Source organism: Serpula lacrymans, assembly GCF_000218685.1.
Source record: "Serpula lacrymans var. lacrymans S7.9 unplaced genomic scaffold SERLAscaffold_4, whole genome shotgun sequence".
In the NCBI taxonomy this organism is placed as follows: Eukaryota; Fungi; Basidiomycota; class Agaricomycetes; order Boletales; family Serpulaceae; genus Serpula; species Serpula lacrymans.
In genome coordinates, this window is record NW_006763293.1 from 2366627 (window position 1) to 2393663 (window position 27037).

Genomic DNA, 27037 nt, shown 5'->3' on the forward strand with positions numbered 1-27037 from the left:
ATGAGGATGATGGGCAGGTAAACTCTCTGAACCTGAATGTTGAACGGTGATGGCCTAGATTCTCTCCTTCTCTACCAAAAATATTTGAGGCCGACAGGGTGTGGTATATATGATTCAGGTAAATTATTAATAATCAAATTTTTCTCACACGAGTCAGTTTGAGTCGATCCTCGTGTTCATATATAAACGGTACGAACCCTGACAGTCTTCGTCTTCGATGTATTATGCCTCCAGGCAGGAAATCCGAGTCATTGTTAAAATTCGCAAACCAAAGAAGGCGTTCACTGGAGTCATGTTCACTTTATTGTTGTCCAAAACCAGCGGTGCAATGTGTTCAGTTACGTTTTGACTTTGACCTCTCCGCTATATAAGTTGAGCATGCGGGGACAGGTTAGACAAGATTGGTGCTGAGATTCGTTCACCAATGGACGCTATGAAATCAGCTGGATTATGCAGTGGCCATACCTCTTCGTCCGCTGATTACGATGAGGTGATATCTGATACTATTTCTGACGCTTCGCGAGCAGTGAACCAAGGCCAAGATACGACGGGTTTCAAGATTTCACGCAAGGTAAGGTCTACTATCGAATTCATGTTTCCTCGCGCTTATAACATTCTGATTGTATCGCTTCATAGGAAGTTGTACTTGCCAGACCTATTTCGACATCACGATCTGCTATAGATATAAATAATGCTGTTAAGCGTGCTCACCATAAGCTTCCGTGCATTGGCTATTGTCCGACAAAGACTCGCGAAGAAAAGATGATGGTTTCAATAACTTACGGGTTGAGGGTTAATTGTAACAAAGAAGATACGGTTGTAGACGATGTCATTATGAAGGTATGTTATGCCAATTAACATGGTCCATTGCCTTGTTGCGTGCTAATTACGCTTGTAGAAGTTGAATATCCTGAAAGAGATCTGTAGTCAGCACGCACGCGTCTTTTCCTCTGGACACCTGAACTGTTCCTTCAAACTAGCTGTTACTTGCCCTGGTTGCGAATATGAAGGCGTTGTAAACACAGGTGACCAGGACAGTACGTTTAGCGTGCCCCTCCAAGGGCTGCTACAAAGGTGGTATGAATCTGCCTCCGTCTCTGCTTACAGAGATGTCCGAGATCAGGAGATTAAGTTTGACCCCGAAGTTCGCGAAGCTCGTGAAATATCGGCGACCCAGTTCTCCCTCGAGCCAAAGTTGCTGCAGTTGATTGAAAGCTGCTGGAAGGAAAGCTTCGCAGCTGATTACCCAGTGTGCGCCAAACCCTACAAAATACACGTTTACGGTCCCGGCGGTCACTTCAAGATGCATCGGGATACGCCACAGAATGAGTTGCTTGGTACATTTCTGCTTGGCCTTGGCGATACAACTGGTGGCCACCACCTGAGGGTTGTTGACAAGGACTTGAACGCTACCCTGGGTAGTTGGTGTGCGTTCTACCCTGATGTACCGCACTCGGTCACTACAATCGAGTGTGGTTACTTCGCTATACTTGCGTTGAAGATTTTTCGCACAGGGAACCCGGATGTGTCGGAGCCAAAGACGCAGCCCGAGGTTTTTACCACTGTTCATGATATCACGACCGGGATGAAGGTTCCTTTTGGGATACTGCTAGAAAGGAAGTATTGCCTGGGCACGACCGAGCTTGGTGGGATGGACGCCTTGGTCCTCGCGTGCGCTCGGGCTCAACCCAATGTCAGAGTGTACCTTCTACCAGTCGTTGTGCGATATTGCGCCAAATGGAGCATTCGCACTGCTCAAGAACCATTCGAGAATGAATTCGACGCGCGAGTCTATCCCTTTACGGAAGCCGACATCGACTTTGCACTTGGGAGAACACAGGTGATCGGTCGCAGTTGGCTGAAAGGTGCGAGGGAAGTGCCATTTTACAGCGCCGACTTCGATAGCTCTGTAGTCAAATGGAGCCAGGAGTGTCGTGAGATGGATAAACACTATGGAAAAAAGGGGGAGGCATGGAGGGAAGACAGCGTTTATTTTTCTTATGCAATGTTGGTTCTTCATTGCTGATCATGATAAAGATAATGGATTACAGACCTCTAAATGTTACATACTTAGTTGTATCACGTCCAATACAGGTGGATTGTTATGTGCATAGTACTACATAGAAAATTGTACTGATATTCGCGGCGATCGGAAGTAGTTGGCCTGACGGAACTCGGACGGCATCCGGGACATAATCGGAAGGGCGTCGGAGGTCACACGGGCGTCACGCACGTTTGTGACTTTATTTGGGTCGAGTCTGGTCAGGAAGTCAATTGGAATTCGGCTCCTATTCAGACCTTGACGATCACGAGCATTTGCTCACTGACTTCCTCTCTCCAAAGGCCTTCAGAAAAAAGAGCATTTATCATATCAGCCCGCTCTTTTTTCCCCATCATGTCCACGCAACCTCTCTTGCAACGCACAGCGTCGAAGCGCATTGCTCTGCCCGTCAGAGTAGAACCCAAGGTTTCTTTTGCTAACGAGCGGACATTTTTGTCATGGCTGCACTTCACCGTCGTTCTCGGAGGACTGGCTGTGGGGTTGTTAAACTTTGGAGATAGGGTATGGAACCTTTTTCGTGTCTCTTTGTTTTCTATTCATGTCTGTGGGCAGGTGGGAAAAATTAGTGCTGCTATGTTTTCTCTTGTTGGTGAGTGATCTGCCGTCCGTGGCAGTCGCAGATCGTTGATACGGGAACTAATTCTAGCCATGGCCGTTATGCTATATGCCCTGTACACATATCACTGGCGCGCGGCGTCAATTCGCAGAGGCGGAAGAGGACCTTACGATGATCGTGTTGGACCCGTAAGTAAACATCTTGTCGGTTGGTTAGCAACGAGTGCGGTCGTTGATATTTATTTTTGGCACAGACTCTTCTCTGTACTGCACTACTCAGTAAGTTCACACATAATTGGACCGTTATCATTATCTGATTCGTCGTGATGATAGTCGCTATAATCGTCAACTTCGTGTTGAGATTCACAGAGTCTTAGAGATTGGACATGTTTCATGCTTGGAATCTAACAACCTATCTTTCTGGAACCATCTACAGCACAACTCTATGTCGACGCTCATGGATGTTACTCATCTGCTTTCAAATGTATTATGGCCCGTTATAATGACTCTGCGAAACACTAATGCCAGAATACGATTTCGTGCTTTCGATATATGCATCATGATCTCATTTTCCAGGTAATTTATATTGCTACAAAGGAAATTAGAAATACAGGATTCAAATACGTTTCTGTCGCTTCGGTCCTGCTCTCGCGGAAACAGAGCCAGAGGTATCGATAGAGGATATTGACACTGAACGGCGAGACTGAGGCACATTTGGTTTAAGAAACTCGATATAGAAATAAGTGCACGAACAACTTACCTGTTTCCTCCCTCTTCCGCTTTTGGTGCTGACCACACTCTGAGCTCGCCCATCTTCTCCCTCAGCGTCGCCACCTTCAGTTTCCCCTTCAGCGTCCATTGGTGTTCCTACACCGGTATCCGCTCCCTCGCTTGCCCTGCTTCCCAGCCGTACCTTCAGGACTCTGATATCCTGCTCCGTTTTATCCACAACTTTCTTGGTGTCGATGAGCGCACTGGCAGCTTCGATGAGCGACTCCAGCTGTGCACAGTTGTCGCGTGTGGGCATGACAAGACGTGTATGCGTTATGGAAAGCTCGGTAAGCAGCTGCGCAACTTTTGGAGCAATTGCAGCTTTAGGCGCAGGTAGTTTGAAAGAGCGGAGGTGGACGGGGGTGTGAGCAGCCTTAGTAGCTGGTGTGGTGGCTGGCGGTGGGTCGGTACGAACAATGCAATGGTGTGCATCTGAAAAATTGTCTTAGAGGGTAGAAAAACCAATTCAATACAAGACGTACCCTGTGCCGCCGATTTGACAGACTGCGCTCTTTTGGGTACAGGTGGTCCAAGCGATATGATATTTGAAGGCGTCGTTGGCGTCTCGAGGTCTGCAGCTGCACCCTTCTTTTTCTTCTTGACCTCCAGTGTCAAGCTTGCAGGTCCATCTTCATCCGGTATGACATCTGGCAGCCCAGAGTCTATACCCGCCAAAGTGCGCAAAAGCTCCTCTCTTTCTTTCTTAAACCGGCGCTCACTTTGCTCCAAGCGCTTGAGTTCGATGAATAGAGCTTCTTCTTCGGCGATTTCGTCCTGAGTACGATTCTCGAGACTTGCGACATATTTTTTGCGGGTAGTTTCTCGATCTAGTTCTCGAATATGGTAGTTGTGTATGATATTAAACAATAGATTTCACCTTTATCGAATTGAAAGCTTGAGATTAGCTGGATTTTACTGGTTTCATCGCCTGCCCATGGTCTGTTCCTGATTAGCTTTCGACAGACACTATAATATCGATCTTTCAAGTCCTAAAGCATGGTAAGGGCTATATAGTGCTGCATAAGGAGGGATACATACTTCCATGGAGCGCGGCGTCCCGTCTGGATACTCGTACCGGTCATAGATGATATACCATCGCATATCGTAGTCCCGAACCAGTTCGAATAGATAATCAGTCTCTTCTTTTGTCCATTCCTTGTCTTTAAGTCGTGGAGAGAATTTGTGAGTGCACCATAAATGACATGCTAACGCCTCCATACCGTCTAGAAAGCGGGTGTATTCGTCTTGAGAATAAGTATATATCGTTGATTTTACGTTGTACTTTTCGAAAGGATATTCTGGGACAGATTCAGTGAAGTTACTGAAGCAAAGGGGATAGTGACTTACCGGCTGAAGGGTCAGTTGTAGCCTTTACCCAATGACCGAGTTGCAACGAATCGCTCCGAGCACCATTTTTGAATGATCGCCATTCCCTATGAAAGTGATATCAAGATGCACGCTTAACCGAGGACGAATGACCACTTACCACTTTACTTTTCCTCCACCGCCAAGATTCGGCTTTTGTTTCAGCCGTGGTTTCGCGAGCTGAGCAGCAAGGGATGGTGCAGATGGGCCGATGAGAGCATAGAGTTCCCTGGATATTCCCTCAGGTTTCTTGTTCGTCGAGTTTGATTTGCGAGGTTGGGGCTGAGAGGGGCCAGCGGCCGAGTTTGTTGGGAGAGATAGGGCGCTACGAATGTCCGCTGCTGTCGCTGCCATTTGATGGACCTGTGCTCAGACAAGTTCTGTTGTAAAGTGCTCTTTCTTAGAATGATGTTCAATGGCAGTTATATGTTTCGTCGACTGCAGATGGTAGTAAAGCAAAAGTGAAAGAAACGGGCTTGAGGGATCGCAGTGAGAAGGGACAGCGTCTGCGTGACTTTCCAAATAAGGCAAGCAGGGATAGCAGTTCCTAATTAGGGCGTCTACCTTGGAGCGCCTATCGCAATTGTACCGTGACTGTCGCACTCTCGGCGGCCATAAGTATATCAAAGCACTGCGGTCCAGCATACAACCTTCATTTCTTTCTTCTCACACGACCGCAATACCTGCTCAACACCACAACCATGCCTCCTGTTATTCCTGAAGATGACACCAATTTCGTCAACGTATGGTTCGGGGACCAGCCAGAAGCACCTGCAGAAGCACGAAAGGAACAGAAGGGTTTCTATGACGAATGGGTTGACCAAGGTATGCGACTGATCTTACGGGTGGCTCTCTGCTAATTCCCATTTATCTTTTATTCATGCAGCCTCAGCTAAACACAGCACCCCTGAGCTCTTTGGGTCAGTGTTCATTCTCAAAGTCGTACTTTGTGTGGCTTCCTCATGCCATTCTGTTTTAGCGCCCATGCACTTCGTAAACTTTACCCCAAGCACTCGTTGGTCATGTCTGAAGACTACAGACTGTCCCTTCTCGATTTCCCAGCTGCTCAAATACAAGCACTTCCTACGCCTGAATCTATCACGAATGTAATCTTCATGCCTCTTGCCCGTCGCCTGGGAGACATCAAGGGCGTACTCTCTCAATCCGTGGTGTTCGGTGCATTTGATTTGACTTGGAAGGTATTTGATATTCTCACTATTATCTCGTATTTCTGATACTAACCGCTTATCAGGACTACAAATTCGTCGTTTACATCGTTAGGGTACGTTCGTGAGCCGACTATATACGTAGGCTTGGAAATGCTAATAACTCATTTAGTTCGCCATTGGCATGTCTGTCAGGACTCAACACTTTGTGCTTCATGATGGTCCAAAAGGGCCTGCGGAAGAATTGTTACTTCAGGCTGGACTGTGGCAAAATCAGCTGCATAATGAAGTCTGGGTTTTCAACCAAGGATTTTGGTCCAAAAACAGTAGTTTATGGTCCGAGGTCCAGAAGTCAAGCTGGGACGATGTTGTTCTCAAAGAGGAGTTCAAAAAGGCTCTACAGAAGGATATCTACAGCTTCTTTGAAGCCGAAGAGATTTATAAGGAACTTTCGATCCCATGGAAGGTGAATTCCCCTTTTAATAGCCTTGATGATATAGCTTATACATTCAATAGCGTGGCTTGATTATGTACGGTCCTCCGGGGAACGGCAAGACTATCAGTATCAAAGCTATCATCAAAACGTGTGCAGAGCGAGGCCTCACTCCTCTCTACGTCAAATCGTTCCAAAGCAAGTCGTTTACTTTGCCCTTAGATAAATGTAACTTATACCCAAACAGGTTATAAAGGCGAAGAAGGTGCCATGCAAGACGTTTTTGAGAAGGCTCGCCAGACGGCACCCTGTGTACTAATTTTAGAAGACCTTGACAGTCTCATCAATGATCGTAACCGCTCCTTCTTCCTTAATCAGATTGATGGACTCGAGGGCAATGATGGTCTGCTTGTCATTGGATCTACTAATCACTTCGACCGACTCGATCCTGCGCTTTCCACGAGGCCGAGCAGGTTTGACCGCAAGTAGTCAGTTTAGATATTCTTTATCCCACTGGTAGTTTGGACTTGACTGGTTTTTCGTTCACAGTTTATTCGACGACCCTGATCTCGAAGAGCGTGTCCTTTACGCCAAATTTTGGCAAAACAAACTCAAAGCCAACAAGAGGGTATCGTTCCCAGATACCCTTGTAGAGGAAGCAGCCGCATCCACCGATCAGTTCAGTTATGCGTATCTCAAAGAAGCTTTGTAAGTTTTCATTATTTCTAGCTCAACGTGCACAACGTCTGATGCACCCTATCTTTCAAAGCGTTGCCACTCTCGTTCTTCTCACCAGCGACAATGACGAGAAACCCGACTTCGCCTCTCTGCTCCTGCAACAGATTGCTTCCCTGCGCAAGGAACTGAAGAAGAAGCCGTCCAGCGCCCGTGCCCGTGCCCTTCCCAGTATTTCATCTGGCACTGACCGGAAGCTTGACACTCCAATTCATTGGCAAGACTGGAAAAACTTTAACCAACAGCTTAGTGTTATAAACACAGAAGATCAGACCATGAGGTCGAGGTTGGATAAACAAGCGGAGGACATCAGGAGAATGAGGAGAAACATGGCGACAGCGGGTGCATATTCTGCTACGGCCTCTATGGCTTCTACGGCCTCTACAGCTTCTGCTCTACCCCTACCCCTACCTCTCCCTCAGCCCCCTCACGTTCTCCAGAAACGGGTGTCTCGCGATAGTACTTTGCCGCGCGAGGACACCCTTTCAGAATTCCTGCAGAAGGCTAAGGAACGTGCAAGTGCAGTTCGAGCTCCTGAGATCATCTCCGCCTCCACCTCTACCACTCTCCCTGTACCTCCCCCTAGATCCAGCATCAAGGCAAGAGTTGTCGACATGCAGGATCGTGAACCTTCTACGATGCCTGGATCCCTGCCAGATATTCCCAGCAACAGCAGCAACAGCAGCAGCATTGGAAAGCAATGGTTTGCTCCATCACCCACAGCTGATAGCAAGACTTTCCTATTCTGATCGCCCGTGTACGGGTGGCAGCAGATGGATCGAAAGCCTTTGGGAGCAATGCTCCAAGGCGTGTAAGAATTACGCGGATATTAGGATGTCACGATGTTTTCCATGTTTGCAGCCAGTCTGCATGTAAGAATTATTAACTGTACCACAAGAGAATGTAAACAACTACAGTACGGTGCAAATAACGATGTTCAAATTGGCTCTGGAACAGCCGCTGAAAATGTGTTTTGAAAGGCTTTTCAAGTACTTTTCATATGTTTTCCCAATGTTTTCCTTAAAAAACCCACACACAGGGCTTTGTACCCAGTGGGCACATATCGAACTAAGAAGTATTTACATATACTTCTAACTATGACTACAAGTGAAACAAAGTCGTCTTGATGATCATGAGGGGGCGTAAGTTAAAACAAAATTTGTGAAAGAAAAACATCGTTGGTGTGATAGAATACCCAGTGACCGGAGAAAGACAGGCACATATATGTCCAAAAGAAAGACACGAGAAGCGATTAAATATGACACCTGGCACAAATTGCAGCGACAACAAGTCGATTATAAATGGAGCACAAGAAATAGCGAAGGAATCTGGGTAAGATGAAGGAAATGTGGTAACATAAATACCAGCTCCATGGGAGGGTAGATGTCCTGGCAGCGAAATCTAGAAAATCGCACCCACTATGATGACAAGATACTGGGCCACTTGATCTTGAGCCCTTCCAGCCACCGCATGTATAGAAGTTCGGCAATAGGCGATTTACGCATGGGCAAGTTTGTCTCCTCAGTCTTGTTAGAATGCCCAGAAGCCGATGCACTCGAGTCGAGCGGAAGACCTGAAATCTCCTCCTGAACCTCCGTGACAATCAGTCCCTTTGCTGTCATCTCACTCTTGCGTATGACGCGCTTATGAGGGAACAATCCGCGTGACGTATTAACATGCTGACGAACGGCGGCATTTCTGTAAGAGTAATGAGTTTTTAGCGTATGGTGGAGAAGTAAGCAGAGGACTTACTCGTTGATACCTGACAATATATCTAGTATCACATTATACGTCAACGTTGGATTGGCTTCTTTCAGGTCAATAAAGCCACGCGTAAGCATGCTCAGTGACTCTATTTCTCTGGCGTCCATATCATCCCGTATAGCCTGTTCATAGTCAGGAACGGCACACATATCCTTACAATAGAGAAACTCACATTGTGTAAAATCGGAAGGACAACGTCATCGACGATGGACCTCCCCGCTCTTTCCGACTCACTTGTTCTTGACTTGCGAGATCCCTTGTCTTTCGACGGCGAACTGGGCAACGATGAGTTGCTCTCTCTACTTCGAGCACTCCCCACATAGTCAGCAGATAACCTGAGTGATCCAACGGTATCAACCTTCTTTACAGGGCGGATTGTATCCACCCCCGTCCCGAGATCCGCCTCGCGCATGATTGTCCCGGTGCCACTTAGATTGTGTCTGGCGGCGTACGAAGAGCGTCTCGTCGACCGCACAGACCCAGTGTAGGCAGGCGGTGCGCCTAGAGGTATCCCATCTTCGGCACGATCGTCCTCCGCCTCATGTTCTGAGGATCCCTCTGGCGAGTGGCGAGCTTCTGCCAATAACGTGGGTATATCCTGCTCCTCAGCGACCGGTAAAGGTGATTTTATAATCATCGTGGAGTGCGCTGCTTGCAAATTCATCCCTATCCCGGCTGGACCAGGGAGGGGATCACTCCCGGCTACAGCAACGCCAGTATCAATAGACCCCTCTTCATCTGCGTATAACGAAGGTGCGTCATCCATATATTCTTCATCGTCCATCTCTGGCATGAGGTCTCTGGCCACACTGCGGAACGTGCCCATCACTGACGACGTTTTTATCGTGTCGAAATTCCAGTCACTCCTTATCGTCCCATTATTCTCCCACATCACACTATTCCTCACCGTTTGTTGATACATTTGTTGTCCCTTTTGTGGTGAACGTGTACAGTGATCTTGATAACGCTCAATGAGCTCAGTAAGATACGGCGTTTTCTTTGCGGATTTGATAAACTTGTGCTGCAAAAGCTCCTTGGCCGTAGGACGCTGAAATTGATAAACGATCAAAAATATACATCAGAGCATCATACATATCTTCACTCACAGCATCGGGATCCTTAGTAAGACACAGCGAAACAAATTCTTTGAATGCTGGAGAGAACGCGCCTTCCAAAACCGGTGGCTTTGCCTTTGGTATCAAAAACAGCACTCGCATAGGATGATATTCGGCTAACGGTGGCTCTCCATTAGCCATTTCAATCGCAGTGATACCCAAACTCCACATATCGGCTTTCGCATCGTACCCCGCCTGACGAATAACTTCAGGGGCCATCCAAAAAGGGGTACCAACGAATGTATGCCTCAGTGTACTTGTTAGTTGGGCCGCTACACCGAAATCCGCTAGCTTCACTTTTCCGTTTGCAGAAAGAAGAACATTGGCAGCTTTGATATCACGGTGGATGGTGCCTTCAGTATGTAAGTAGTCGAGACCCAGGAGAAGTTCGCGACAAATAACAGCGATGTGTGCCTCTGAAAACACTCCAGGTTTCAGGAGGTCAAGGCATGAACCTCCTGCGAGGTACTCCATAATAATCCATAGCTTGTATGCGACGACGAATGAGCCGTAGTACCGGGTGACGTATTCGGAATCGCATTGAGCAAGGCTAGCTATTTCTTGCTGGATTTCGGAGATATCGTCATCAGAATCTTCCAAATCTGAGACAATTGGAAGGCAATGAGCCACCGACACTAATATCCACCGACCTCCGAAAACTCATGGTTACTCACCGATTTGTTTGATAGCAACGATCTGCTTTGTCTCATTGTGCATAGCCTTGTAGACTACACCGAAACTGCCTGTACCCAGTTTCTCCAACAATGTGTACTGGCTTGCAGGATTATTGCTGGGAACTGGGTAAGGCTCTCTAGGGCGAGGGGCTCGAGGCGATGCGGGGGGTGAACGTGATGTAATCGGCTGAGAATCATGGTCAGTACTAGTAACACTTTGTTTCCTGAGACGAGAGCCAGGACGGGAGCTGGGAGACATGGCGGTCTAAACCAACTAAGCAGACGAAGGCAACCAACACGAGACTATGGAGTTGTGTGACCTCAGCTACTGCCGAAAGTGCTTCTTCAACCACACGTGTTCGGCGATTGCAGAGACACTTGGAAGGCAAATAGGCCATTGCTCCCGTTTGCTCATAACTTTGCAAAAGATAGATAAGAAGATGCACGGAAATTGGACTAACCATGATAATTCGTAAAGAAGTGATGTCGTAAGCGCACTGATTTGATCTCTACCTGGCACCGTCACAGTAGTACTGATTGCTAGACCAATATTGGATCTTATGATTCGATAAATGTGATGAACGTGGTATTCCTGGCAGCCAAACAGGCAATGAGCGCTTCAGTATCTATTCACAGCGTCGTGAGACATAATAAATGCAAGAATCCTCACCACCGTGGATTTCCAACGTTTTCCCCGGAAATGTTCCACACGTCGAACGCGAGACCTGGCAAACGACAAAAAATACGAGAAAAAGCTGGAAGGAAGGCGAAGAGAGTAAATAATGGAAAGCCCTCTAAATTCCCTCCAGCGTTTAGAGCAAGCCAGGCTCGAAAGCGTATGACGCTGTTCGGAGTGCGACCGCATGGTCTCAGTTGTCCATGTGCCGGTGGCTCACATCAGAAATTTGCCACAACTCGTTAGGGAACGGATGCAACAGCTGACGGCTATAGCGGTAATGCGTTACAGTATTATGGAGCTTAGATCAGGCCAGGCCGAGACCACCAGTATTGATGACCAGCGAATGGAAACCGGGGATAGTAAAGGCATAAACTTGCATGTCAGGTTGATCAAGGCGTATGGGCATACAAAATATGAGTGTAACAAAAAAAGAAAATCTCGAGCATAATAATCCCTCTCGTCCCTGGTCAACACCGACACTAGCGACCTCATGCCTTCACAGCGTATTTTCGGATGGGGAAGTGGATATCCTTCTTGCGCTGTTTGAGAGTCTTCAGCGATGCTTCGCGCTGTAAAATAGACCCATCAGTGAGACCTATGCAACATCAACTACGTGCTTGAATGCGCCACCTTTGTCAACTGCCGTCTGATAGCCCGAGTCTTCTTCGGCCGGAGATCAAGAGGCAAGTGCTTCTTGCCCTTGTAGAACTCTCGCAGATTTTGGCGAGCTTTTTGGTTCATAACGGTCATAACCCGTGCGATTGATTTACGGACAACATTGCTACGCGAATGTTAGGAAACTGAATTGCCTGTATTGGGAATTTAGAAACATACATCTTGGTGAGCTTCGAGGCAGATCCACCAGCAATCTTTTGTACCCGCAGAGTCAAAAGTTCGTGCTTCAAATCAACGAGTTGCTTGGACAAGTCATTTTTCGACCTGATAATCACATTATCAACACCTGCTCAGCTGGGAATCTAATCATGAAACGTACTTGGATTGGAGCTCGTAGGCCTTGACTTTTCCGGGCATTTTGACTGTGTGTCTATTGATTCACAAAACTATCAGTTTCATTGCGACATGAAAGCCAGAAAGACGCGGAAAAAGGGGGTACAAATGGTTTCCAAGACGGATTCCATCGTTTACATAGAATCAAAATAATCGAGCAGCAAAATATTCACCTTGAGGGGCGTGTCGTACGGATTCTTCGCGGTCACTGCCAGTATCCTCTAGCTTACGCAATACGGTACTATGTAGTTTATGAGCCACAGTTCTCACGCTTCACCATCACCAATTTCTTATCTTATCTTATCGTATCATCGCCCGGATTGCGACCACATATACACCGTATCTTACATCCTTTATTATATAACGATACAAGTCAAGTATTTCTTCCAATAAGGTCTCTAAACTTTACAAGAGTACCTCCAAAGATGTCTAGCGAACTGTAAAGAAATGTTCCAATTCATTGATCTACATCAAGCAGCGAGTGAAAAAGAACATACCTTCCGTACGTCAAGTCTACACGCCCGACAGAAAGCTTTTCGACGAGGTCCAAGTCAGAGATATCTTGGAACAATAATATAAGCTACTAATTCAGGCTGTGATATCAATACATCGTGTTACCTTTGGCGCCGCCAGCATATGTCGTCGGTATGTTCACCCATTCTCCTAGCTCTGCCCAAAATTGAGCGAGCTAAACATAGCAAGCATAGCAGACGCTTACTCCGAACAAGATCCTCATCAATCCCTTGACATAGACCTTCCACGTCAGCTGCATGAACTAGAAATTCACTGTCATAATTACGTCGTAAGAATGACCTTGTAAGCATCAGTCAAGATGTCGGGCTCACCTGCAGTATGCAGATAACAGATCTAGAGATTCTAAGAACAGAAATAAATACGCAATCAACTCCTCGTGAGTTACACGCGAATCAACTATTCAGAACCTTTGCACACTTCCATATCCGTGATGTCTTGCCATTTATTCATAGCTACCAACCATTTATCACCCTTGCGACGACAACTAAAAACAGTCAATATACCCTCCTTAATCTCTCGAATATAAAACACCGACCTTATATCCACAACGAGTCTGTCCTTTCCAATCGCAGAGCACAACATTTGCAGACGTTCGAGAGAAAATTTCGCTCCCGGAAAGAGATACGAAGTGACTATGACCTACAAGTTGAATGACTTAACAAAGTGCTTCAGCAATCAGAGAAAATCAATACCTTACTAGCCCCCGCATCTAACCATTCTTGAGCATTTTGATCGTTTATTCCGCCACCTATCTGAAGGCCTCCTGTACGCAGCTTAGTATGAACATAACATGGGACACTCCCACCGGTGTACCGACCTGGCCAAGCTGCTAGTGCCTCCTTCGCAGCTGCATCGTTCCTCGGTCCCAGCTTGATGACATGTCCACCTTTGAGATCATGTTCCTTGTACAATCGCGCAAAATCCCCTGGCGATTGGCTAGCACAAACCTCAGGTCACATCTATCGGTCATCCATAGGACGTCTACTCACCTGGCGACAAAGTTGACTTTGAGATTGCTTGGGTCACTATCCGACAGAGTTCCTCCAACGATCTGTTTCACTTGTCCATCATGCAGATCAATGCACGGGCGGAAGACACTGCGAGGAGCAGACATTTTCGGCGGAAGCCGCAAGACCAGAAAAAGGAGATCTCAAGCGCATCCAGATCTGTGCATACTTATTAACTTGTTCAGATTGGCGTGATTTCATGAGGAATTGCAAAGCTACCCGAATATGTATTGTAATAGTTACACATGAAAGATCCCTGGATGTAAGATGACCATAACTCAGATATAAGACTACTCCTTAATACTCCAGTGAATTCTCGATGATACGCGTCAAATGCTCTCGCCCGTCTTCGCCCACGACGTTACCAATGTTGGGCGCAAGATCGAGCACGCGCCGCTGGGGTATCGTACCCTCAACAAGCATCGACACATCGTTGCTGGTGTATCCCACAGCTTTGAGCCCACGAGGGACACCAAGGCCATCGAGGAAACGTGCGATTGATTCATAGAGATGTGCACCAATCTCCGAATCTGGAATGCTCGTTATAGATGGATCTGTGACGGTCGTTGAGTTGAATATTGCCAGAGCTTCTCGGTGGCGGTCAGGAGAGGACGGGGCGGTGAACTGGAATACTGCGGGGCCAGTCAGAGCGACACTAGTTGAGAAGAAGAGGATAGTCAGTATCGGTGGGACTGTTTGTTGTGGCTGTTCTCACCTAACACCATGAGGAATGATAGGCGCGTCAATCATGTATCCAGGATGTCTGTACTTTGGACCCTTCTTGTTCAAACCAGATATCTATACACAAGTCATTCAGTCGTGAAGTTAACTGGGCCTAGGATTAAATCGACTTACTGGGTAACTCATACCATGACACAAATGCACACCGGCATTACCGAAACCGATGCCGGCGAAGGAAGCAGCCAACCTGTTTGAATGTTATCAGGACCGAGCCCCTTTCGATGACAAAAGGCTACGTACAGCATTTGACTTCTGGCTTCGTGATCATCGCTGTTCTTCGCAATTCGAGGAAGGTACTTCACGGTGGTGCGAAGTGCCCACGTAGAGAAGATGTCTGCAACAGGATTGCTGCCTTGATACGCAGGTCGTAGAATGGGATTCGCGGGGCGTGGTGTACGTTCGAGGTATCTGACGAATAGCGATTCATTAAACAAGGAACACGCAAAGGCGGAACTGATCAACTCACGGAATTGCTGTGTAACTTTCCATGCTATGGAAAAGTACATCCAAACCAGCACTGATATGAACAGCTGTAGGGCAGCTCTCTGTATTCTGGACATCAACAACACCTAAGACTGGTTTCAACGCTCGATTAGCGATGCCAGTTTTAAAGGAACGTGAGGTTATGTCCAAAATGGCGGCTCCGGTTGTTTCAGAACCTGTACCAGCCGTAGTTGGAACTAGGAAATCATGGAGGTCAGTGTATGATTTCGACCACAATAGTGATGCATACCTGCGATAAGTGGTCTGAGAGTCTGGGAAATAGGTAGACCCTTTCCAACAGGTGCATTCACGAAGTCCATAAGGTCCGCGTCCTTGTATACGGTAAACCTGATAAAGTAGTTCAAAATTACAGTACATGACGATCAACGGGTCAGGGGACGTACAGATTAGCTGCCTTTGCAGTGTCAATGACACTTCCACCTCCGACACTAGATGCAGAGGATTAACATTAACACGTGCTATAACTGAAGAGCAAGAACATACGCCAAGAAATGACTGAAATCATGCTGTCTTGCCCATGCAATTGCATTCCTCCAACTGTCTTCAGTTGGCTCGGCAACCACTTGATCATATACTTCGAAGGGAAGGTCTTCTTGTGACTGTAAAGACTCTAGGGCCTTTGACAGCATATTTAAGTCCTCTCTCCGTTGAACGGATGTTGAATTGTGATCTCACGGTTTTCATTGGCTTCAATTTGGCCACGATAGGGTCTGTGAAGACTCCGACCTAGAAGGATGTGGTGAGAGCAGATAATACGATGTACGAATGACTATCTCACCTTTCGAGCTTTCATATTCTTAAGGTCCATACCAACTTCTCTGGTAACACCATCTCCAAATCTCAGATTGGATGCTGCAACCTATTATGACGGCAGAGAACTCTCAGCTCAGCTACGTGATACCAATAGGGTCTAGTATGTGTGTTTACCTCGAAGGCATATTCTTTCTCCACCAAGTCCACGGGAGTTGCAAATCTTCTGAGTTGATTTACTGCACCATGGGTATGAGCATGAGCATGAGCAGCAGATCTGCAGCCGTGACATGGACAGGCAGAATGCTGGGAAGCATTCATGAGACGAAGAATGGTGCTACGGGCAGCAGGAGGAGCCATGTTGCGGTGGTCGACGAGGTCGTTAGTGGGAAAGAAGAGGAAAGAGCAAGTTCGGGTTGTACTTTTAAGGAGCGGACCATAGACGTAACGGGCATAAAGTGCGGGGAAAACGTGATCGACACGTGAGGGAAGAATATTACAGTAGCCATTCCGGTACGTGACAGCGTAATATTAATGCGGTTTTGCACAATAGCTCCTTGTGTATGTATAGACACTAATGCTGGAGGCTGTAATTTCAGGATTATCAGGATCATAAGGCGTGTCAGTGCCAGTGATAAATGATAAATGAGGTTGGAGTCCACTGCTTGGCACCTTGCTGCGCATGTAATATAATATTACTCGTAAATGAAGTTCACACGTTCGAAAAATACCCATCATACGAAGGACGACCAGCCAGCACCAAGGCCTGCTGCTCAGCGCCGACCTATACCTTGCCGGCCTTATCACTCTTTCTTTCTTTCCTTCCACACACAAGTCACTCCTTTTAGTATCCACTGCACGGCATTTTATTGTTTCACCTGCCGTCTTTGTACTATGAAACTTCACCCTTTCGAACTAGTGCTGTCTTTGCTGATCAGCACCGTCGCTTCAAATGCTCTTAAATTTCCCGTTCAGCAAGCCAAGCGCTCATCTTTGCAACGAAGAAGTGGGAGCGCACCAGTCTCTCGACCTGCCACTCTCGCAGCTGCGTCGTCAAGCACAAACTCTACTCTTTCTTTAAGGTCAGTGCTTATCTCTTCCCGTCGAACGTCGTTTACCATTCTCTGGCAGTGATGTCCATGACTTGATTTACATCGCAAACGTGAGTATCCTGCCATCTTCGAAGGCTGGGAAAAGTACTAATCAACCATTACTTAGGTTACTCTTGGGGGCATTGGTGAGTTCCCAGGCATTCGAGGTCGTCATTGCAGGACAGCGACCAACATTTTCTTTTTAGCTTACCCCGTTCAACTTGATACCGGCTCGTCCGACCTGTGGATCCAAGGTCCATCCACGCCTCTACCCAACGCCAATGATACCGTTCGTATTTTTCTACCACTTCATCTGCTCCTGTTCATTAAGATTCCAACAGTCACAAACATATAATGTAACTGTGTGTATACTTTCCTTACGCTAAGGTCTTGTCATTTGGCTCAATGTTTTCCCGAAAAGTACGGAATAGGTTGGGCATACGGCAACGTTGCTTATGCCCCAGTCGAGTTTGCAGGGTAAAGTCCTGTTGTCGACTTTTCATGACTAACTCTAACGCTTGAGAGCAGGATATCTGTCCCAAATCAAGCATTTCTTGATGTCTCATCAGCTCAAAATCCTGCTCTCTCTTATAATGCAGTCGGTATTCTTGGCCTGGGTTTCGATTCTCTCTCAACTGTAGACGCACTTGTCAACTCCACGGGTGCATCAACAGGCAGAAGCTTGCTCCACAATCTCTTCCAGGACAACCCACAAGAGCCCAATTATATCGCGTTTTCACTTCAAAGTTCAGTTGATTCTGCAGATAATATTCCTGGCGTATTCTCAATCGGTGAAAAACCTTCGCATCTTACACTAGATACATTGCTCATTTTGGATTATAGGCGAGACTGAAGCACAGTACGCCAACGTCACCAGTGCCAACAAGTTATCAACTTGGCCTGTCACTTCACCGTCACGTTGGAATGTTCTGTTGGATTCTTTCATCGTCGGAACACAGACATACTCGGTCTCAACAGGCGTGAAGGGCGCTCCTTCTAATCAAGCCGTCGTCCTGTTGGATAGTGGCACATCTTACACGTGCGTTGTTCATACATCAAACTAAAACATACCGAGTTATCTGATAATCTGATAATCTAAAGTTACGCTCCCACTGAAGTGTGTCAAGCAATCTACGGAAATATTTCCGGGGCGCAGTATAATTCTGGTCTAGGCCAGTGGGTCGTCCCTTGTGACGCTGAAATTGACATGGCACTCCAATTTAAGTGAGTGCATATGTCACACTAGCGCCTTAACCTTACTCACATATCAACAAACCATGATAGCAACCAAATCTACCCTATCCATCCCCTCGACGTCTCTCCCGCCAGTCTCTCTGATCCTTCGACTTGTGTGGGCTCTTTTGTCCCTCAGAGCGTTTCAGTCGGTGCTGGTCAATTGTACGTTCCTCTGTTGTATATAAGCCCCTCACCCGTTGATTGCGTATTCTAGCGATTGGCTCCTTGGTGACAACTTCCTCCGCTCAGTTTATGCCTTGTACGACTTTGGCGACTTCGATTCTTCAGGTCAAACGGGCAACCCTTACGTCCAGATGCTATCACTCGTCGACCCTGATCAGGCGTCTGTCGAATTTCACGCTGCTCGCGGAGGCACACCCAACACCAACATCACTTACAACGCATCGGACTCTGGCAGTTCCTCAAGTTCTACATCCGTGAGCATGTCAGATGTTGCGGATACGGTCGACAAATTATCAAAGTACCTCCCCGCCATGCTGGGTGTAATGGCTCTCAACGCTCTTGTACTTATTGTGCTGGCTATCCTTGGAATGGTCCTCCTGTGCAGGAGACGAGGGAAGACTAGCAGAGCGAGAAAGCAGCCCGGAAGGTTGAGCCCTATGCCAATGAATCCCACGAACAGGTTTTCAGACGCACCCCAAGAGCCTTCGCATACGTACCAACCGGTCTCGATGGCACTTACGGAGGACACGCTTTTCGTTCCACCTTCACCTGCTTTCAAAGGTGACAATTTGAGACCCAGATCTGTTGCGTAATGCGGAAAATGGTAAATTTCCTACTGTACTCATCTCATTGATCCCATTTGCTTCATGTATATGCTGTGGGGCCTTTGGCGCAGCATTGGACATTCGGACTCGAGTTTAGTAGTAATATTCGTAACACTTTGTGGCATGCATTGCACATCGTCGAGTTACTTTCCTTCCTCTGTATATAACATACTTTCCAGCTGGCAGGACTACATTTGTCTTGTCGTGCAATATACCTCTCATTAGCGCCCCTCAAGTGCGCGCCATGGAATGTTGCATCATTTGCGAGCCTTGCTATTTCTAGACGCCATCTCGAAGGCAATAAAGTTATCAGTAGCGGCTACTGCCCGATCACTCCCCAAAATCTGCCCTTCTTGTTCAGGTATTGGACTGCTCTTAGCCGCTCGTGCAACTTCTCGTGCTTGGCTCCTCCATGATATCCAGCGCTGAAGCTGTGAATCTTCCTCGTCTCCGGACTTTTGAAGATGATTGAGAATATCCAATAGAGCTACCGCGAACTTTGACTTGTAGTACGGCGCTTTCCCCACGACGAGGAGCTCGGTTACACCCACATACTCCACTAACCACAATGCCTGTCGCATATTCCCGTAATCGTTCGTGGAGAGGGCAGTACGAAGGAGGTAGGACATGGTCTGAACATCCGCATACATGCTGCGACTGCTAGACCTTTCTTGAACCTTGGGAGCCTCTCTTCCACCGCTCACCTGGAATTCCTCAGACATGATGCCAGTCATGAGTTCCAAAGTTCGCAATGCGGCGGCCCAGTCCCCGCTACGCCAACACGTCATCATCGCGATATGGTAGGCGAATGGAGAAGGCCTGAGTTTGGGTAGATCGTATATAGCCTGGTTTTCTAGTGCCCACTCGAGAGCTTCCAGAACCTGACTTGACTCGTTGAGAGAACCCAGGGACGCAAGCCCTGCATACGATTTAAGCATCCACAGAATATGTGTGCTGTCCACCAGTTCTCGTGTATACGATTTCTCCATCGGGTTCTTGGCGATGACTTGCTTCACGAAATGGATGCATAATCTATGTTTCTGCATGGCATTGCAAATCTGGAGAGCAGCGTCTAGCGTGTAATTGGTGAGGTGCTTGGAGAAACCCTGAGGAGCGGATTCTCCGGGTTTGGTCAACCCTAGGTGGTCGCGGATGATTTCTAATGCAAAGCTCTGATCATTCGGACGTCCTCGCGCTAAAGCTTTGAGCGCAGAGCCGATGAGGAATGGATCGAGCTCAAATTTTGGATTTTTCTGCATGACTTTCTCCATCTGCATCCAAACGTGTTTAGCGTCTGACGCAGCGCGGTTATGAACCGAGATTTCCTCGTCTGCTTTGTCGCGTACTTGCCGCTCGAGGATTGACTGGAACATGGTAGTGAAAACGTATTTGTTGGGAGTGAGAGGTCCCTCTTGATCCATTGCGAAGTACACGTCGAATATCTTCTGATAATCTCCGGCCAGACCCAGGACTTTCATGTAAAGCGTGATGGGGGTTGTGTTCAGCTCTCTCATATTATCTGGTTCATGGAATTTAACAGCTTCTAGATGTTTGAGAAAGTTCTCGTAGAGAGTGTGGGCGTGAGTGAGTTGCTTGGGATGGGCAGACCAGTTAGTGATTCGCGAAAGACCCATGAAAAGAGTTGTGTAAGTTGCGGTGGTTGGACTGAAGCCTCGACGCTTCATCTACAGTCATATTCCACATGAGCGTGATACGAAAAGACTGACGGGTGAGAAACCTTACATCTATGTACAACTCGTACGCGAGCTGATGTCGCTGGGCCTGCACGCATTCCGACATCAACGTATTCCAGACGGGAACATTCTGTGCGTCCAGGGGCACATTCTTCAGCCGTGTAACGGCCCCCTTAAAGTCACCTTCAGCACAAAGATCCTTTAGTTGGAGTGCCAGCTTGTAAGGTGTCAAGAGCCTTTTCTTGCGCTGCTCTTCATCTTTGGCAGTGCCATAAGCCTTTTTCGACTTTGAGGACGTGGTCCATGGTTTACGAGACGTGTCTTCTCCTGGGTGTGGATTCCGTCTGGGCGAGGATGAACGACTGTCGGGTTGACGGCGGATCTTTGGGGGTATAGAATATGTGTTGTTAGAAGTGTCGGTACTTATGCAGCGATGCAAGATTTGTGAGCGCAGACAGGGTGGGTTCAGATGTTTGAAGCAGTATTGGGCATCATCCACAATGCTTTTCCCTGCAATACGAAGCATAAAAGAAAGAAAGGAAAAAACACAAATTGACGAACGCTGCAGAGAAATGCACCTTTGGAACCAGCCACGTTCCGAAAAGTGATATGACTGGAACTGACTAAGCAATGCGTTTACCGAGATTCTTGCCTCAGTTTCCCCATTCCGCAGAGGTCTCGACTGCAGAAATCAAGAAACACGCTCCCGCGTTTGCTTGCAGCCAGCAGCCAGGCTGATTGTGTCAATCAAAGCCGTGATGCGATTCGAGCATGCTTTCGTCGTGCTCCCATATGTCAATGATCCCGTGGTATTATAACCTTGGCGGTCAATGGGATGAGGTTGTTCTCGGATCACTGATCCCCCCTTGAGCATGTGTCTTGCAGACCATGCATAGTACCGCATGCCACGTCGTCTCTCGCCAAAGGTGGTTCCCAAAACACGGATAAAATCACGTTCCTTATGAATGCTGAATACAATCACTATCGTAGGCGCCGTTGTCCCCAAGTTGCGCCCAGTCATGCTCAAGATCGAAGGTCTCATCTTCCTCCTCTCTCTCGTGGTGTCTGTACTATCTATACCCGTTTGGGAGAACATAAACAATCGAGAATCTCTGGGATCGCTTGTATCCGGTACGAGCTATCTCGAGGCTATGGGCTCCGTTCGCAGAACCCAACAGACACATAAACCGAATTATCTGTCAATCGATGCTCCCAAAGGTGAGTGATATCAGCGTTCGCTAGTGTTTTCCACCAGGGCTTTTCCCAACGAAACTTGGATCAGGATCAACTGGCCATGCGATAATCAAGCAAGATCCAATGCCACCACTATTCTTTATCAACCACCATCAACTTTGGCAGTATCAAAACGAGAGCTACATATTCCCAGTCAACGTCATTAACTCGACACTCACAGCAGACGCTCCCTTGCAACTCAGTGTTGGCAAGAAACGCGAAGGATTAGCTGGTGGATTATGGAGGTGGAGAGGGACTATGCTGTATTACGATCAAGGCGACAAAAGTAACAAAGGGGCATACTTGTCTTGTCTTGACAAGTCAGGTGCCCGCGGTGTTTTCATGTTTTTGGACAGGTAATTTTTTCCGTGGATGGATGGTCATTGTTGGCTGATATTCCTTTTTTTCAGTTCTCCAACTCCTCGAGGGTGCGAGACAATCACGATTCACAGTTTTGTTCGCAAGGGTAACGGGCGTTGAAGAATTCAATTGTAACAATATCTAATCACTCAATGTATTGTATGGAAGAAGGAAAAGTTTTGTGTGATTGCTTAGCCTATGTATCTATTGTTACATCATCTTTTATGAAGTCTCAAGTCGACACGCCTCGCAGTGAGAGCGAATACGAAGACACCTAGGAAAGCGGTAGCTACTGCCAAGGGCTTCTTCAAATGAGCGGAGAGGGGTACTTTGTACGCGACCTGCATTCCGCTGCTTCAGTAATGCTAGTTGACACCAATGACGAGTTAACTCACGTAGATAATCCCATTATGTTTGTCCGTGAGGTCTTTATACTCTAATGAAACGGCAGGCCTGCCAGTGGTGTCGAGATATGTGATATGCGTCGAAATGCTACTAGAAAGTGCAGGGAAGGGAGAGATAAATTCAATGTCGCTGAACAAAATATTAGTCCTGTTATAGATGCCTTGAAGGAAATAATCCTTACGTAGCAGCCTCTGGTAGAACGATCTTGACTTCTGCCTCGGTGACTACTGTCCCCGGAATAACGGTCATAACGGGAACTCCAACAATGTACTTCTCGTTCGCTGCATCCCAGCCCACCGAGTCTTCCAAAGGAGCATCCCATCCGAGCGTGTAAGTATAATTCCAGCCACCCATAATAGGGTATCGCGGTCGCATTTCAAGGACACTGAACTGGTTACCCCTAGCATTTTTTCCAACAGAAGGTGCTGTCCGCAAGTGGGAGGTGGACACATTTCCGATGATGTCATAGAAATAGGTGTTGCGAATTCCAGCAGGAAGGTACAAGGTCAAACTCGCTAGGATGTGAGGACCAAGCGTGCGGTAGAAGTTTTGACTCTGGTGCTCCAGCCTTGAGAAATGGCCTTTCAAGCTGAGTAACGAGAATGGAATAAGTAAGCGATCGACGAAGACTATATCATAGCTTACGTTGGACCTGCATTGTAAAGGTGAATTTTGTCCTCGATGTTGAGGTTTGATCCCCAGTGACTAATCTCAGCGGAACGTTGAAGTTTCTTGATCTCCAGGACAGGATAGTCGAAATTGTAGTGAACGACGACAACCTGCTGGTGTTCTCCAATGAACTCGGCGTTGGATGATGAGGGTATGTTGTGGAACGGTCCGTAGGTGATCGTGGTTCCTGATTTTGTCACTGGACTTTCCAAAGTGAATTGGTCCACGTTCTCGGGGGTGGTGTACGACAAGACGGTGGGAGAAGATGGCCTGCAAAGGGCGCATAAGAACATATGATATAACAAAACGAGTTTTCATAAAACATACTTGATTTTTGTCCGTTGCACTGCCGTGTGGTAAGGGCTAACAATGAACAAGTCGCTCTCATACTTTAGGCTTTGGGGGTCCTTTTGAGCAGCACTCTGCGGCCACGGATATGTTGCATGAGTCTGGACTGTGTCGAGCACAAGATTGATGGTCCCATTGACACCAAGTTTCTTTGGGAGAGTGACAGCAAACAAATGAGATTTGCTGTATAATATAAATGTGAATGAGTGCCAGAAGCACGCTACTGCGACGTCCCAACACACCTATCCTCGTCCTGAGCGAGTTCTTCCATTCGGAGTGCGCCCTGTTGTCCCTTTACTTTCGCCTCGATCCAGCTCGTTTTGTGTCTCTCATTCTCATCAAGAGCAATGTGATAAACCGTTTGGCCAGGCTCGAGTGCTTTCACAGCATAAGTTGTTGTGACGTGTACGAGCGAACCTCCGAGGTCAACAGTGCGCACAATGGCGGTATTTTCAAAAGACGAATCTGCTAAAGAAAACGAAGGGGCAGACAAGGCTGCAAGGAGGAAGGAGAGAATGTGCCAGCGTTGTAACATGGTGGTTGTGCTGGACTGCTACAAGCTAAGATTCAGGCGACGTGTTATTTGCCACTGCGCGCATACACAAGCGTTATTTATAGCACATGCTCTGCAAAGCTTGAAACATATGCTCAAAAAGCTTGTAATTCCAAGAGACAACATTATATGCTAGCACAGAAAATATAATCTATAGTCTACCATTGCCAAGATGCACTGGGGTTCCGCAGAGGAACATCTTCCCTCACTAAACCAGCTGAAACAATCTTTTTCAATCGTCTCTCCCGCTCGGCTTTCTTCTTCTCCTCGAACGTTTTGCCTTCCTTCAAAACAACATTTATCCGTGAATCAGGATGCACTCTGATACCGTATTTCGCTCGTCCCTTCGGCTCAAACCGTTTTAGGCTTTTAGGTCCCTTCGAGACCCATGCTTCAGCTGCAAAGAGAAACCACGAAGAAAAAATATTAACACCGCTTCCTCATCAGAGAACAGAATAGAAACTCGTGCGCTCGTACACACGAAATAACAGTGCAGAGAATAAAAACATACGACATACCTACGATAAGCTTAGAGGATTCCAAGTTCTTGTAGCGTATCGCATGGTCCTTGGCGGTAGCCAACATACTCTTTATGCGATCACTTGCTCGTTTTTCACTGAACTGCATTTGCATGATAGCATGATCTATAGGCATCCCAGAAATCTGTCGACCAAGCTTGTTAAGTTTTCTATGCGAAATCTTGAAGTTCGCCGTAGAGTATTTATGCTAAGTTGAAATATTGAGAATCGTCACAAGCACATATCACTTTATAGCTAAACGCACCTCAGTATGCTTCTTGGGTTGGGGTGCAACAATTCCTCCCTTAATGACAGTGCGGGCTTCCTGACGTTTCTTCTCTTGAGTTGCTGCAACTTCAAACACACTTTGCTGGCCTTCTTTGGCGCGCTCTTTCTGGGATTGCAGGGTTTCCTGCTTTACTGGTTGCCTATACGTCGGTTGAAATTTTTCTTGAATCCATTGCAGAGGATTAAAGAAGTTCGACGCGCTGTGACACGTCCACTTAGTATGAAATGTGGTGAGTTAAAATAGTGTACATACCTTCGACGACACTCCCATTGTATGCGAGACGACGACGCAGATTGATTTTGCTGAATGCAATGTCTTACATGACTCGCTGCATTTAGAACACATCAGCGATGGAACCGTGAAGACTTGTGTTCTGCTTACCGGTTCGGAGACCTCTTCCCAGCGACATTCTGGTAAGAGAAATGACCGTTGAAGCGGAGTCTCAAAGCTACACCTGTAAGGAAGAGTGACCACGACACTCGCTACCAACATTATTGCGCAGAGGCAACTGCACTTTCTCGTGCAGTCATGCTCACACTTGGAACTATTCTATATGTTTCGCTTCTCCTCATAAATGCCATGGCCGTGCTCAGCGAGGACCGGTTTCTCGCACGAAGTTAGTCGCGTTTGACCTTCTTACACTTTTCTATACTGATTTTTTGTAGTTGGCTGGTCTAACGCTCAGCCTCAAAATACAAATGCTAGCTTTCAACAGGGTTACGATCAACCGGGTTTTGGTTACGCTCAACAGGACGTAGGAGTCAAAGTCAGACTAATAAATCTCATTAGCGCAGTGCGGACGTTGATGCGCAGTAAGTCTCTCTCAATCTTTATGGAACAAATGCTTACGACTATATGTACATTAGTACCACTGATAGGTCTGAATCTAGTAATTATCGTATATGAATTAATCCTCGGTGGTTAATTCATCGTTGTCGAGCACGCTATTCATCAATACATATACTCCTCCTGCATAAATCATCCTCTCCTATGAAGTTTCGTCATATCAGAATCCTTCTTTTGGGGCTTCAGTCATCGCTATTGAGTCTCTCGTATTCTTCGTTAATTTGGCGAATAAAGTCAGTTGGAGCATGTCCTCCCTAGAACGCAACAGTTACACAAGACTCTTTTTAAGATTTTTAAACATCATGCTTAGCGTACCTCGCATTCGTACCAAGTTCCGTCACGGATGCAAACCTTTTCGTTGTTGATCATAATTGTGCAGCTTTTGCTGCATATAGTAAACTTTATATAAGCACAATTCATACGAGATGATGCAAATGACGCACGTTATTCCCATGCTAATGGTGTTCTGAACACTTTCCTGTAGAAGCCGTACCCCTTCCTCCCCCTGCCCGTCTTCGCCCGCACACTGGCCTGCTGGACCGTTTTCCCACTCAATACCGGCGGCTTTGGCACAGCTCAACGCAGTTTCAGGTGTTCCAATCTTCTCTCTGCCTTGGAAGTTCTGGCACTGTAGGAAGTCCCACCAACCAGAAGTAGATGAGTATTTGGCAGCACAGAGTTCTTGGACATTGCCTGCGCATTCCTCTGTGCCATGCATGCAAGTAACGCCATATACTGGCTCAGAAGTGTTGGGTCTGTCGATTTGAATTGAGGTCTTGTACAAGAGTGTGGCTAGTAAGGAGTGCTCACTTGGCAATGAATGTCAAAGATATGTCGACTTTGCTTCCAACCCTTTGCAATACACGGTTGAACACAGACTCGCATAACATTGCATCTGGGCAACGAGACATGACACCCAGCACAACGGGTACTTTAACATCGTCCAGTTGGTTCAGTTGACCATGCACGCTATCCTGCAAAACCAGAGGGGGCGAGAGAGCCCAAGCTGCTGTGAATAGGCCTAATAGCACCTGCAGGGACGAGAACATGTTGGTGGATGATAAGACGCAAAATGCCCCCGTCCAGCGAACTTATTACTGCAATTGTCAAGACGCACGGTTGAGACCATTGGTTACGTCAATAT

General features: G+C 47.0%; 16 protein-coding genes across 16 annotated transcripts; 7 read left to right on the forward strand and 9 right to left on the reverse strand.

Annotated features, from left to right (window-relative positions):
• Positions 1-424: 424 nt before the first annotated feature.
• On the forward strand, positions 425-2026 carry SERLADRAFT_435641 (uncharacterized protein; the record flags this gene model as incomplete). Its single annotated transcript, XM_007315901.1, has 3 exons — positions 425-571; positions 637-840; positions 899-2026. The coding sequence occupies 3 exons, from the start codon at positions 425-427 to the stop codon at positions 2024-2026; spliced, it is 1479 nt and encodes a 492-aa protein (XP_007315963.1).
• Positions 2027-2276: 250 nt separating this feature from the next.
• SERLADRAFT_462056 (uncharacterized protein) lies at positions 2277-3200 on the forward strand (the record flags this gene model as incomplete). The annotated part of the gene is made up of 5 exons (XM_007315902.1): positions 2277-2563; positions 2615-2651; positions 2709-2806; positions 2872-2896; positions 2951-3200. 5 exons carry the CDS (start codon positions 2396-2398, stop codon positions 2992-2994), a joined length of 372 nt encoding a protein of 123 aa, XP_007315964.1.
• Positions 3165-5225, reverse strand: SERLADRAFT_447095 (uncharacterized protein; the record flags this gene model as incomplete). The annotated part of the gene is made up of 8 exons (XM_007315903.1): positions 3165-3320; positions 3378-3820; positions 3871-4215; positions 4266-4377; positions 4427-4548; positions 4609-4686; positions 4736-4821; positions 4875-5225. The coding sequence occupies 8 exons, from the start codon at positions 5105-5107 to the stop codon at positions 3234-3236; spliced, it is 1506 nt and encodes a 501-aa protein (XP_007315965.1).
• A 550-nt stretch (positions 5226-5775) lies between these two features.
• SERLADRAFT_346820 (uncharacterized protein) lies at positions 5776-7064 on the forward strand (the record flags this gene model as incomplete). The annotated part of the gene is given in 5 exon segments (XM_007315904.1): positions 5776-5978; positions 6115-6385; positions 6436-6580; positions 6600-6840; positions 6902-7064. 5 exon segments carry the CDS (start codon positions 5776-5778, stop codon positions 7062-7064), a joined length of 1023 nt encoding a protein of 340 aa, XP_007315966.1.
• Positions 7065-7378: 314 nt separating this feature from the next.
• SERLADRAFT_383561 (uncharacterized protein) lies at positions 7379-7773 on the forward strand (the record flags this gene model as incomplete). Its single annotated transcript, XM_007315905.1, has 1 exon — positions 7379-7773. A coding segment is annotated over one exon (257 nt), but the record flags the coding sequence as incomplete, so codon positions are not given.
• Positions 7774-8096: 323 nt separating this feature from the next.
• SERLADRAFT_447097 (uncharacterized protein) lies at positions 8097-10899 on the reverse strand (the record flags this gene model as incomplete). The annotated part of the gene is made up of 6 exons (XM_007315906.1): positions 8097-8785; positions 8840-8973; positions 9024-9899; positions 9958-10568; positions 10641-10827; positions 10855-10899. The coding sequence occupies 6 exons, from the start codon at positions 10897-10899 to the stop codon at positions 8506-8508; spliced, it is 2133 nt and encodes a 710-aa protein (XP_007315968.1).
• Positions 10900-11250: 351 nt separating this feature from the next.
• On the forward strand, positions 11251-11622 carry SERLADRAFT_435646 (uncharacterized protein; the record flags this gene model as incomplete). Its single annotated transcript, XM_007315907.1, has 2 exons — positions 11251-11493; positions 11563-11622. 2 exons carry the CDS (start codon positions 11251-11253, stop codon positions 11620-11622), a joined length of 303 nt encoding a protein of 100 aa, XP_007315969.1.
• Positions 11623-11671: 49 nt separating this feature from the next.
• SERLADRAFT_462071 (uncharacterized protein) lies at positions 11672-12540 on the reverse strand (the record flags this gene model as incomplete). The annotated part of the gene is made up of 5 exons (XM_007315908.1): positions 11672-11888; positions 11950-12100; positions 12154-12258; positions 12314-12364; positions 12501-12540. 4 exons carry the CDS (start codon positions 12349-12351, stop codon positions 11808-11810), a joined length of 375 nt encoding a protein of 124 aa, XP_007315970.1.
• An 80-nt stretch (positions 12541-12620) lies between these two features.
• SERLADRAFT_447099 (uncharacterized protein) lies at positions 12621-13975 on the reverse strand (the record flags this gene model as incomplete). Its single annotated transcript, XM_007315909.1, has 9 exons — positions 12621-12764; positions 12825-12888; positions 12946-12996; positions 13046-13113; positions 13173-13203; positions 13269-13345; positions 13397-13500; positions 13554-13797; positions 13851-13975. The coding sequence occupies 9 exons, from the start codon at positions 13973-13975 to the stop codon at positions 12701-12703; spliced, it is 828 nt and encodes a 275-aa protein (XP_007315971.1).
• Positions 13976-14032: 57 nt separating this feature from the next.
• On the reverse strand, positions 14033-16223 carry SERLADRAFT_462073 (uncharacterized protein; the record flags this gene model as incomplete). The annotated part of the gene is made up of 11 exons (XM_007315910.1): positions 14033-14523; positions 14584-14666; positions 14724-14796; positions 14850-15017; positions 15076-15289; positions 15343-15440; positions 15497-15541; positions 15597-15730; positions 15789-15839; positions 15892-15972; positions 16041-16223. The coding sequence occupies 11 exons, from the start codon at positions 16221-16223 to the stop codon at positions 14166-14168; spliced, it is 1488 nt and encodes a 495-aa protein (XP_007315972.1).
• A 376-nt stretch (positions 16224-16599) lies between these two features.
• On the forward strand, positions 16600-19228 carry SERLADRAFT_462076 (uncharacterized protein; the record flags this gene model as incomplete). The annotated part of the gene is made up of 11 exons (XM_007315911.1): positions 16600-16945; positions 16995-17025; positions 17082-17100; positions 17161-17243; positions 17296-17316; positions 17376-17431; positions 17483-17745; positions 17798-17993; positions 18056-18178; positions 18239-18352; positions 18405-19228. The coding sequence occupies 11 exons, from the start codon at positions 16758-16760 to the stop codon at positions 18964-18966; spliced, it is 1656 nt and encodes a 551-aa protein (XP_007315973.1).
• An 848-nt stretch (positions 19229-20076) lies between these two features.
• Positions 20077-20975, reverse strand: SERLADRAFT_462077 (uncharacterized protein; the record flags this gene model as incomplete). Its single annotated transcript, XM_007315912.1, has 2 exons — positions 20077-20663; positions 20722-20975. Coding segments are annotated over 2 exons (642 nt in total), but the record flags the coding sequence as incomplete, so codon positions are not given.
• Positions 20976-21691: 716 nt separating this feature from the next.
• On the forward strand, positions 21692-22385 carry SERLADRAFT_435651 (uncharacterized protein; the record flags this gene model as incomplete). The annotated part of the gene is made up of 3 exons (XM_007315913.1): positions 21692-21890; positions 21955-22261; positions 22316-22385. 3 exons carry the CDS (start codon positions 21692-21694, stop codon positions 22383-22385), a joined length of 576 nt encoding a protein of 191 aa, XP_007315975.1.
• A 37-nt stretch (positions 22386-22422) lies between these two features.
• SERLADRAFT_462080 (uncharacterized protein) lies at positions 22423-24263 on the reverse strand (the record flags this gene model as incomplete). The annotated part of the gene is made up of 6 exons (XM_007315914.1): positions 22423-22606; positions 22661-22799; positions 22852-23259; positions 23316-23609; positions 23667-23870; positions 23930-24263. The coding sequence occupies 6 exons, from the start codon at positions 24220-24222 to the stop codon at positions 22481-22483; spliced, it is 1464 nt and encodes a 487-aa protein (XP_007315976.1).
• A 62-nt stretch (positions 24264-24325) lies between these two features.
• Positions 24326-25483, reverse strand: SERLADRAFT_462082 (uncharacterized protein; the record flags this gene model as incomplete). The annotated part of the gene is made up of 5 exons (XM_007315915.1): positions 24326-24637; positions 24759-24966; positions 25024-25246; positions 25300-25375; positions 25429-25483. 5 exons carry the CDS (start codon positions 25454-25456, stop codon positions 24399-24401), a joined length of 774 nt encoding a protein of 257 aa, XP_007315977.1.
• A 379-nt stretch (positions 25484-25862) lies between these two features.
• SERLADRAFT_462086 (uncharacterized protein) lies at positions 25863-26994 on the reverse strand (the record flags this gene model as incomplete). Its single annotated transcript, XM_007315916.1, has 4 exons — positions 25863-26147; positions 26209-26278; positions 26337-26648; positions 26704-26994. 4 exons carry the CDS (start codon positions 26940-26942, stop codon positions 26076-26078), a joined length of 693 nt encoding a protein of 230 aa, XP_007315978.1.
• Between the last annotated feature and the right edge of the window lie 43 nt (positions 26995-27037).